The following is a 12,201-nucleotide window of genomic DNA, read 5'->3' as shown; positions in this document are numbered from 1 at the left end:
GTTGAGATTGTCCCCCGTGGCCGAAACACGGCTAGGAATCAATATAATTGTAGCTGCATATAAAACTTTGTGAGTAATAAAATGATTTAGTTTGGCGTTTGTACGCACAATAACGACGTAACAAAGCGCTATCGTAAACTGTGGGTTTACTGCGACATCGGTCTGCTTAAGAATTACTAGTGTTGGTGGCGCTATAAATAGGGTAAGCCAGAGTGGATGAAACTTTATATGGAAACTTTGAATCAATCATTAATTTTGCAAATCAAGACTACAAATTCAAGACTAAACTAAGCGAAACTTGTTTTAGCGCTAAGTCAATGCGAAATGTATTAATTTATTTGTAAAATAGTGTTACCATTATTGAGTACAACAAGCAAACGAAAACTACCATTTGTTTAGATAATCCTTTTTCATTTTATTTTAAGACATGTATCATTTTCCTAAATTCTCGTCTGATGTTAACAAGGATCAGAATCAAAATAATAAAAATACCAAATAAAAAAGCTTTTAGACTATATTTCACTTGCGACGTAGTTCTACTTCATCAAAGAATCAAACATAATTCCAGCATAACATTAATGCTACTAACCTACAAAGGCAATAAAATATCGCCCAATGCTTTCAGTAACATGAAACAAACACCTCACCAGCAATCAGCGGGCTTCGGGCGTGAAAGCCGCTCCCAGTTAGTCGGCTAACGCGTACACAGACCAACCGACTGTTACAGAGGTATTTTGTTGTTATTGCTGAATGAAACTCACTCCGACAACATTTGAGATAAGTTTGGAAGAGAGAATGACGAACAGAAGTGTCAGCTGCCTAATTTAATGGCCATAAAAGAGATGTGGAATAAATTTGGAACATATAAATGTATTAACAGATGCCTAGTTAATGCCAATGCCTTAAAAAATGGCTAGGTCACTCAGAATGTTGAATTCACAGTACTTTGGACTGCGTTTGTTTTCTTGGTACAATAAATATTCTGGCTATATATTGACCTGCTAGCCGAATTATTCTGTTGTAGGAAGCATTATAAAGCTGCTGTCGCAAATTAATTGCAAAATAAGCCATTGACGCTACATCATGGACGCCGCCTTTGTTCACAAATATTTTACGGTTTAATTAATTAGTTTGTCTGCGTATTGTATAAACCGTGTCTTTCTGCGCCGAGACTTTTGTGTGATATAAAATTGGGAAAGGCTTAATAAATAACCTCTCTTCTCTCCATTTTCGTCACTTTTTTATATACCAGAGAATGTTTTTTTAATCATCATCATCCCATACATCAGCGACGAAAGGTCCTTACACACCGATTCTTGCTGGCTTTCCATTGCTAATTTATATGAAATCTAATTATCATTATAAGGATTAACAGACCACATTCTTTCATGTTAGAACGTACATGGGTTTCTTTTCGGCAAATTTCACCCTTCACCACTGCCTCCTACATCTTCAATAAAAAGATAATAACTAATATAACTTATGTATTATAAAGTGAAAACGAGGCAACAAAAATAATTACGAGTGTAGCCGCGTATCACGGCTAATAATAAAACAAATTCTTGGTAATACTGAAATGAAGAAATAAATGGAACAACGACTGTCTACACCCGAGATATTAGGTCCATTGTTTTAGTACTAATTGTAAGCAGCTGTTGTAAGGATTCTTGTATTTAGGTCGTTTTGTCTCTGAACTCATTTTTGGTGATTTTATTTGTCTTCTTTGTAGAATACTTATTTAGTTAGGTCATACTGCGGTTAGTTTTAATATTCTATGAGGGAAAACTTTATCAGTTCATGTTACGCGATGGGATGCATTTGAAATGCCAACTTTGAATTGGAATTGCAGACTTCTATTAAACTTTATATAGTAGTTCTCTTGAAACTTGAGCACGCCTGAGTAGACTAATGAATAAAGTTTACATAATATAATTGTAAAAAAACTCGCTATCAACTCTCAAAAAGAAACACGAATCGAGATAATACAAATGTTGAAAACATGATCCCGGAAAAATACCCATAAACATCGTTAATAAAGAACAGACAAAAACGTCGTAAATGTAAATAAGAGCCCGCCCTTGAGTCTCTGTGGCGCGCTACTCTGTGCGTCACGCCCTAATCCTACGGCAGTCGAGTGTTTCGAAGCCGCGGCAACAGGCTGCTTGGCCGACATTTTGATTTATTTATTTTTAAATCGGTGCGGTCATGGGAAACAAAATCGTCACCTTTACAGAACAACAGTTGGAGGATTATCAGGTATTTATTGAAATTATAATTAGAAGATAAGTTGGAAAGCTTTCGGAAACTTTTAACTTTAAGTGTAAATAAAAAGTAACTTTTTACTTAGGGAAAACTTTTTAACAATTAGATTAAAGCGACATGTCTTGTCATTTTGTCAGAATAAGTTGTTTTTAAGTAATAATTGAATTCACTGATAGGTTTATTCATGTTGTCTATTAACACTTATACACGCTTATATTGCAAGAGATATGATGATTTCTTTGATTTACCACAAGGATATGTTATTTCGTTTAAAAAAACATTTTTAGTAAGGAAGGAACAATCCTTAAAAACATATTTGAATATATATTTCTTATATTATTATAAAATAAATAGTTGTTTTTTATAGAACTGAGGTGTCCCTAAATAGAAATAATATATGTTATATTAATATCCTATTTACTTTTAAAACTAACTCAAGTTTAAAGACCTTTTAGATACTTTTTACTAAACTACGTTAAATTGTAATTAATCAGTATTTAACTATATATAAATCATTCTTTCTAACAGGACTGTACATTTTTTACCAGGAAAGAAATACTTAGGTGAGGTAACTTGGTGTTTATTGTTATTTAAATACTCGTAAAGTGTAGTCACCATCATAGTATTGTTTACATTTTTCATATATTGCTATTGAATGCACTTTCCTTGATATGTGTAAAGTCAAGTTACCAGAATCGTATTGTTTATATTTTTAGTATGAAGCTGTTGGATGCACTTTTGTTTTTGAGTTGATCTGATTTCTATATGCTTGTTTATTTGTTGGTATAAAAGCAGTATCTTCTATGGTACTTACAAACTTTTCAATTTTTTTTTATACACTGCACCAGATGGTAAGGAGAGTGCGGTCCAATAGAATGTTGACTGACGAGAGATAATAAGCCTTCGATAGTCGACTCAATTATGCTGGCCTGTTGGAACCGGATAAACAGGCTAATCCCGGAACGCTACACATTTACGTGGGCCTCTGTGGCGGGTTTTAACATTTTGTGTACGGTGGTCGCTATCCGGGCGGATATAAAATATATCCTACCACCAGATATAAAGTATATCTGAAAATCCAACCCAATATCTCCAGTTCCTCAGCCTATATATACTGCTACCAGGTTAAAAAGGTTCGTGTCCAGGAGACACATTTATTCCCAGAATTGAACTCTACATTTAGTCGGCAAACAATAGGCCATATGACACAAAATATATATAACACTTATTTTTAAGGAAAGCTTATGCATCATCGATGTATAAGTTCGACTCAACTGTACTGCAATCCGTACACCTGACTTACGTCAATGTTGTGCATCATGCCTGCATTGGTGGCATAATTTTATAGTGTGCATTATACGACACCACTTTGAGATCCTAGGTTCGAATCCGAAGTCCGGCATTTTTTTTTTACTTAATATCAGCCGGGATTTTGAACTTTGTGCCCGGTATGGCGATAGACTCGCCCCCTATAGATCGAAACACAGACGAAAAGAGGGTGTCCTGGTTGCCTACGGGTTGTGTGATAGTGTTGTTTACACCTGTAAAGATTTGTCACCTAGCATTGTAGTTCTCATATGTATGTTTTGTGTCATAAATCGGCAATGTGCCTATTAATAAATAAACACGAATAGTATTAACAATGCTATTAAATGAAGACGAAACTTCTATTTCTATAGATAGATAATAAGGAGTAGTGCCAAAACCATCAATAAATAATATATATTTGACCGGATTAAATAGTCGACGTTAGGTCCAGACAGTATTGTACGATTTGGCACGATCAATTGTGACGGATAACACGCTTTGGTTATAGACTAAAACTAGTAACTTCATTAAAATTTAATGACTTTTGATTTGTAATAATACAATATTTCACAACATGTTTTAATTTGAACTACAATATAATTTTATTAATTTACAATAAAGCGGGATAAGTGCGGGTTGGACTTAGGTGCATAAGGTATCTGTAAAAGCTTGTAGGTGGTATTATCGTATCTCCCTATCCTAATTCATGTTTTGTTTGCACTGTATACAAAATAGATACTAAAGTTTATGCGTACTGTTATATTCAAACTTTCACATTAAGGATCTCAAATAGTACACACATTTGTTAATTCAATTAATCACATTCACATGTGCAATCAGCCACTAAAGTAATGAATAAATTAAAATTTTTAAGCGCTTCTACACAATTCAATCGAAATATTATTTTTTCTTTATGTAAATAACAACTCTTAAGTTTATTTTAGTGAATAAAAAAATATTGTTGTCTCTTTCTCTCTGGTCGGTCCCTCATGTCTGTGCATCGTGTTCAGCATCAGAGTTGCTAATGGAGCGGATGATCTGCCTCCACCAGTTTCTATCCAGCGCGTCTCTTACGGCTTTGTCGAATTTGAAGGACGATGAGTCTTTCACTTGGTCGGTCCATCTTGTTGGTGAACGCGCAATCTTTTGCCTTCAGTATTTCCAGTTTTTCAAAATTTTCATCGCCTCTGCGCACTTTGTGGCCGAATTCGTTGTTGGCATATGTTGGTAGAAAAGCAAAAGTTTAAAGGCAATTTGAATTATATTTTTGTTCAGTTAGTCTTGTAACTGACTATCAATTAAAAGAGTTCCACTTATAATAGTAGTACAATTATAAAAACAGAACAAGGTCGCAACAACTAATAATGATATAGACAAGTGCGATCGGTCGACGGTAGCCAAACTCCACCGTAAACCTTTTAATTGATGACGCACATCAGATTAGCCCTCGTTAGAGGCTTCTGGCACGTGACCGGGCCACACAAACCTAAAGCCGGTCACACGTTTCAGATAATCGTGGCTTCCTTTAAGTAAAACTTTCATATCTCAACACTAAAACTTGTGTATTGCAAATCTATGAATTTTTCGCGGGAAAGCGACAGATGACATTCAGTCGGTTAATTTTTATTAGAGTATGTCTATCAATTATTATTAAATGCAGTAATTATTTTGCCAAACTAAGGAAATAGGTATGACATTTATTTATGAATAATTCTAAATTAATATACCTACTTGGTGGTTGGTTATTCGTATGATACAGTTCGTTTATGTTGAGCTTTTTTTTTTATAAGAGCACAGGAAAATGTCGCCACTGCACCTAATGGTAAGTAGAATAGGATCCAATAGAATGACGATTCACGACAGATGATTACCCCACTGCGATCAACACGATTATGCCGGCCTGTTGGAACCGGATATACACAGGCTGATTCCGGAATGCGACACACTTACGTGATCTATGGCGGGCTTTAACACCTTGTATATAGTGGTCGCTATCCGCGCGGATATAGAATATATCCTACCACCAAAAACCTATCACTTTGTTTACTATTTATAAACATTTGTGACACTTAACATCGTTCAGTACCTGTATACAATCAAAATATATTGATTTTATTAATGAGGACTCGGCTATAGTCTCTACAAATTACTTATTGAAGACTTCACTTCACCTGCGTGTAATTAAAACTGATAATTGTTGATAATTAAAAGTGATCGATTTATTAAAGTAACACAAATATGTGTTTAATTAATGAGGTAGAGGGCTCAAAATCGATTTTGTGGCCCCGAACCGATTCCGAGGTTAAACTGTCTAATATCAGGATGTTTATCTACCGTTTAAGTACTTGGCTTCAAATCTGAAGATTAAACTTTCCGAAGCGATTTCTGAATGAGGTCAGTGAGACCTTAGAAATGCCGAGTGGAATTTAATAAGGGACTTTATTTTTGGTTGTTATTTGCGTAATTTACTCTGTGGCTTACTTTTATAATTTAGTAAAGTTTGTCTTCCTTGGTCTAGCGGCGGATTATAAGGCTATTAGTTTGAAATTCCGGGGTTTGAATCCAAAGTCGAACATAATGTTGTATGTTTTTTATAACACAATTGGCAAACTCCGAACTTTGGTACCTGAATACCCCATTTTCTACTAAGTATTCATACATAGATACACATTTTTTCGTAGTAAAATTTTATTTTTAGTATGTTATTAATGTAAACCAAACTTTATTTAACCCGCAGAGTTTTTAAAAGATTCCGAGAAGTGAATCCAGATTTGGTGCCCAAACGTATGACTGGAGACCAGGCCCACACAATCGCTGTGCCCGTTGAGGAAATAGAGAGATTACCTGAACTTAAAGTAAGTATCTTGATTTCTATTAGGGTATACACTAAGGTTACATTTCGTTTGAGACGCCGCCCGCGTATAGCCTATCCCGGGATAAATGTCGCATTATATACTTTTTTGGTATATACAGTAGCCTTTAATCTAGGTGACATCTAGTTTCTTCATTTACTTCTATTATAATACATGAAGAAAAGCTTTGTCCCCCTTTTTAAGCACATTGCGGGTGGAGACATTTTTTGACATTTATTGAAGTGCAGCAAAATACAATTTTTGTACAAGTATTGCAAATAACTCGACGGATACAAGGTCAAAATATTGACAATGAGTTCATAAGACTCCCAAAGGACAGGCTTGGTTAGTGTAAAGTGACTGAAAAACAATTGTATAAAATGTTTCTATTGTTTTAATTCATTTAAACATTTTTATAAATTAATTATGTTATGCATAGACGGCCTCAAGATTATATTATTAATATTTTGTTACTCTTGCTTTTAAAATCAATAGCAGAGCCTAATGAATAACTCCAAGCTGGCAAACATTAAATACAAAGAAATTGCTGTGGTATCAGTCGGTGTATACAGGCAAGCATAATTCTAGCAATATTAAAAATCTATACAAAATCATTATAATATAGGACAAACATACGGGAAAAGCCTCGTCCAAAGCTAGTATAGAGTTTAATTTAGTGACGTCATTGCATTGATAGAATTGTCCAACATCTCAGCTAGGATTCTGATATAAATATAAAAATAGCTTACCTAAAGCGATCCATAAACTTTGAAGATGAAAAGGGCTTCCAAAAGCTATATTAAGAGAGCTTTAATGTACTTTCAGCGAAAGCTTCTCGGAATATTTTATAGATTCGTTTTTCAGTTTGCTGCCAACGTTATATTTACAAGATTTTATTTAGAAATATTTGAAGGCCATAGCTTTTACTGACATTGAAAAGGAGAGGATTTACTTAAGAGGCCAACTAACTTAGTAAATTGATTGTATATGATACAATTAGGGTCAGACTTTTCATAACTAAGAAGCTAAATTTTATAATTTTTACTGACAGATAACCATATTTCATGCTAGTTATTCCACTTTACATAATTTCCAGAGGTATCAGCATAGAATATCTCACAATCGTGATTTAACATAAAATGTTCTGGTTAATATAATTCGAATGCCATTCTTTAAAGCACTTTTATGAGACAAATAAAATCAATTTACATATAAGTATTAAACGTTTGAAATAGTATATACAAAGTAACAATATCTTGTGATATTTGCAATAACTTTCAACCTTGGGCGATGGGCCAAGATCATACTAAGTCTACAATTCATGAAGGATTAGAAGTGACATCATTGTGGGTGTATATTAGATAGCACATAGTCTGTGAAAATTATGCTGAATGGTGTCAAATATTCCGATTTAAATTCAATAAAAATATACGTCTTAATTTGAACTGCAGGTAGTCATTTTTTTATATAATAGTGTAACAATCTCGAAATTTAGAACACTGCACTATCAGTATTGCGCAATATTTTTTGTAACACTCAGCTCCATATTACAAGTGAAAGAATTTTCGGAACGTACCAATAGTTCCAGAGATGAGTGCTTTCAAACATAGAACAAACTAATAATAATAATGCCTTTATTTACGAACTTTTCAAAGAGTTCTTTTGCAAAGGCCTCCTCCAAAGCCTTCCACTGCGTTTGATCTGCTGCGACAGTTACCAACGAAGACCTAAGATCCTCATCATCCCATCCTCCCATCTTCCCTCTTTGCGACCTCGGCTTTACAATATAATAACATAGAAAACGACAAATAAGTGTCTGTTATAATTTATGTAAAAAAAAACTTATTACGCAGGAGAATCCTTTCAAGCGGCGCATATGTCAAGTATTCTCACACGATGGCTCCGGGAACCTCACGTTCGAGGACTTCCTCGACATGATGTCCGTGTTCAGCGAAGCAGCACCGAGGGACATCAAAGCTTGGTAAATACAGTTCTAAATACGACCGCCGCGGTCAACTAGCTGCCGAACTGTCTATAAGATCGGAATTTTAGTACTAAACTGTTACTTGCGTATTATATTCTTTCCATAATTTCACAGACGATTTTAGACTATTTCATCATTTATGTGGCATGCAAAGACATTAAACAGTTTAATTATAGACCGGATATCAGGACCAAATTTGGACTCCAAAAGTTATTATAAAATGGTAATAAGTGGACTTGAAATGTCCGTGTGACATAACGTTACAGCGTCTTTAGATATTAATACAAAAATATTTACAGAAAATACTCTAATGTTCCCATTAAAACGTGCAAATCACGATATGGAAAAAATATGAAGTATTTTACATTGATGTTTCGCTATTTCACAGGAGATTGAGCGTGACATGAGCCCACAATTTTTGTATGACAATCTTCATGTCCGCTCTATATAATCTTAAAACTCTTTGGTGCCACATAAATAACTGAACAAATTCAAAACTTCAATTGGCTTATACGTTTAGGTTTTTACTAACTTTTTTTCTCTTTGCAAAAATAAAATTAAACGTATTTACTGTACTTCACAAAAAAGTTTTAATTAAACTTCATGCGTATTGGGAGATTTGAAGTTTGGAATTTGTTTAGCTACTTACGTGATTAACTATACCATAAACTTATTTATTTATTTAGCTCTTTGAAATAGGTGAGAGATCTCATTATAGGAACTCAACTCAATGTGCCTGTTGGCAAAGGCCTTCAGTAGCTTCCATTGTTTGCGATCTTGAGCAACTCTTGAACAACTCTTGGAGAAAAGTTGCTCAAGACAACAAACATAGATCTGAATAATTCGAATTTAATAGCTAAATATCGTTCGTCGACCTTTAATAGTAAGTGTGCGGAATTCCAATTGTCAGTACAAATTTATATTTTTTTTAAACGGGAACGAAACAGTGACCCCCTGCACCTTATGGTAAATGGGATTCAATAAAATGTCGATTAACGAGAGATGATTACCCCTCGACAGTCGACACAATTATGCTGGCCTATTGGAACCGGATATACACAGGCTGATCCCGGAACGCGACACACTTACATGGGCCACTATGGCGGGTTTTAACACCTTGTGTACAGTGATCGCTATCCGGGCGGATATAAAATATATCACCACCAGCATATATGTTTTGACAGTATAAAAGCATACAATTTTAATATCATTTTAGGTCAACCTAGTTCTAATGTAGGCGTGGCTCTTGGTCTAAATCATGTTGAAATTTGATAAGAGCGACAGCTGTTTTACCCACGAAAGGGTTTCTAAAATCTTTAATATCTAGGGCAGTTACATAAATAATTACATTTTTAAATGGGTCGTGTCCTAGTATTCATGTTTCGAAATTTCGTAGAAAGCTAAAACGCACGAAATAACCAAACATTTTTTATCTTTTCGCAACCAGTTAATACAAGGGCCCGTTTCACAAGTTTGAAGTTTTTATTTAAATTATGATATTAAGTAGTTATTGTAAATAATGCTCATTTTAATACTATTTATTTGGGAGCATAGATTACTCTGACTTTTTTAATTTATCGTCTTATACGTTTATGTGATGAGTATCTTTTACTCAGAAGTTGTGAAACCGTTCCAAATTATTGCTATTCTAATGTAGTTTAAATTCGAAACCGTGATACATCAGATTTTATACAATATTCTTATTTTGAAATGAATGTCACGTGACTTTAAAACTTCATTTAAAATAGCAAATTGCACGCAATCTAATCCTACGATAGACTGACCATTGCCTAATGACCCAGACCTATTTCATTATTTATATTACACCACTTACAATATTAATTCTATGAAATATTTTTAGTGTATAAGGTTATTTTAGTAATAGATTACTTTCAGACATATTTAGGTGAGGCTGCACGCAAGCCAAGTGATTCCACTGGACATTACAAGCGGTTATAAATTAACAAAATTATACCACAGATTACAATGGATTGTGGAATATAGATCTAAGTTCAGACATCCCTCTGAGAAGGATCAGCCATTATCAGAGGCTACTGCCTTGTTAAATGTTTCTGCTACTTCTAACTTGGAAGCGTGGTTTTTGACCTTAGTTAGTTTGTTATGGATCTAATTATAAAATTATATTAAAAATTCTTCTGCAATGTGTATTGTTATATTCCATCTGAAAAGACTAAAAGTGCAATTGTTAGGTATTGTAAGCTTACCTTATATTTGAGATTACTCATATATATTTTATATATTCATGTTGATTTTCGGTTAATAGGTATTTGAACACACACATTACAAATTAATCTCCGAAAGGGTATGGGGAGACCCAACCAGAACACCCACTTTTTGCCAAATGATTTCTTTCCCATGACGTGATAGATGGCGAGCCTAATGCCACATCAGGTAAAAATTCCAGACTCCGGACTAAAACTGAGCAGAAAAACCCAAATATCACTTTTCCCGACCCGGTATTCGAAGCCAGGTTCCAGAGCGCTGCCGTACCGCGCATGCAGTAACTACATATCTATCATTATATCAAGCATCTCGTCATCAAGTTTCAAAACAAAATACCGTTTTTTTTCACAGGTACGCATTCAGAATCTACGACCTAGATGACGACATGTATATAGGCCGAGAGGATCTACTCGAGGCGACCAGGCTGCTCACCAAAGGGGAGCTTCATCCTCAGGAGCGCGAGGAGATCGTGGCCAGCGTGCTCGACGAGGCAGACGTGGACGGCGACGGGCGGCTCTCCTTCATGGACTTCGAGCATGTGGTGGTCAGGGCCCCCGACTTCCTCTCCACATTTCATATCAGAGTATAATATTGTGTGTTTTAATAAATTTATAGAAACGTTTGTTTGTGATTTTATTCGGAATTACAATAGAGCAAATCCATTATACAGAATCAAAGTTAATGCTCACATACAATACTTGACAGTGAATATATGGTCAGCTTAGAATAATTTTTAGATCGAAATTCATTTCTGACTGAAACATAGTCAGTCAAAATACGTTCCGTTCTATAGTCTATTATAATAATGTGTTCGACATTCAGAATTATTATCTTAATTTAAATTCCAAGACATAAATCTTCAAATATGGGTCGCTAATATAGACTAGATAGAATGTACTAATGTCTATAAAATACTATACTAGTACTCAAATGCCAACAATTGAGTACTATCATAAACCTCAAATATTCCTCTTAAAATCAATTTACATAAGTCCTCAATATCCTACGATTCAATATACATTTTATTACATTCGTGCCTAGCACCCAAGCATTCGAAATTCATTTTTTGTAACCGAAAAGCGGTCACGTACTGATGACATATTTATATAACTAGGGTTGCAAGGTGACTGGTCGCGTTCTCATACAATTTTGGATAGTTGAGTTTTTTGGGAATATAGATTACAGTGTGACTTTTGCATTTGGTCGGCTTATAGCACATGTAAGTGACAAGGAGTATTTACTCAAAAGTTGTGAAAAACCCTAGTATTTTTAAAAATGGAACCTTTTTGAATATGGAATAGTGTGCCGTCATTATAACTACAGTTTACTGTACGTAGTTACAAAAATACATAATTATGCCCTCTAAAAATAAATAATTAGACAAAGACTTAGGTACCTTTTGCTACATGATTTATTAGAAATAAGCAGACTATGTTATAAGATAATTTAATAAGGACAAATTATTCTAAGCACACTACTTTCAATGCGTCGTGGGCTAAAAACTAATGTTATCTATAATTTCAATCATGTTACTATTCAAAATAAAGCCAG

The 12,201-nt window shown here is 34.4% G+C and overlaps 1 protein-coding gene across 2 annotated transcripts; it reads left to right on the top strand.

Moving 5' to 3' along the window:
• Positions 1 to 2,130: 2,130 nt before the first annotated feature.
• LOC115446594 (calcium and integrin-binding family member 3) lies at positions 2,131 to 11,272 on the top strand. 2 transcript variants are annotated; one of them, XM_030173313.1, is made up of 5 exons: positions 2,131 to 2,256; positions 2,791 to 2,825; positions 6,308 to 6,425; positions 8,276 to 8,403; positions 11,002 to 11,272. In XM_030173313.1, exons 1-5 carry the CDS (start codon positions 2,206 to 2,208, stop codon positions 11,237 to 11,239), a joined length of 570 nt encoding a protein of 189 aa, XP_030029173.1. In that variant the 5' UTR covers positions 2,131 to 2,205; the 3' UTR covers positions 11,240 to 11,272. The 2 variants fall into 2 exon arrangements, with proteins under 2 accessions (XP_030029173.1, XP_030029174.1); XM_030173314.2 differs by lacking the exon at positions 2,791 to 2,825 and having other exon boundaries at positions 2,173 to 2,256.
• Positions 11,273 to 12,201: the final 929 nt, after the last annotated feature.

Source organism: Manduca sexta, chromosome 25, assembly GCF_014839805.1.
Source record: "Manduca sexta isolate Smith_Timp_Sample1 chromosome 25, JHU_Msex_v1.0, whole genome shotgun sequence".
NCBI lineage: Eukaryota > Metazoa > Arthropoda > Insecta > Lepidoptera > Sphingidae > Manduca > Manduca sexta.
Note: the sequence above shows the minus strand (reverse complement) of the source record. Positions and strands in the feature narration are given on the sequence as shown.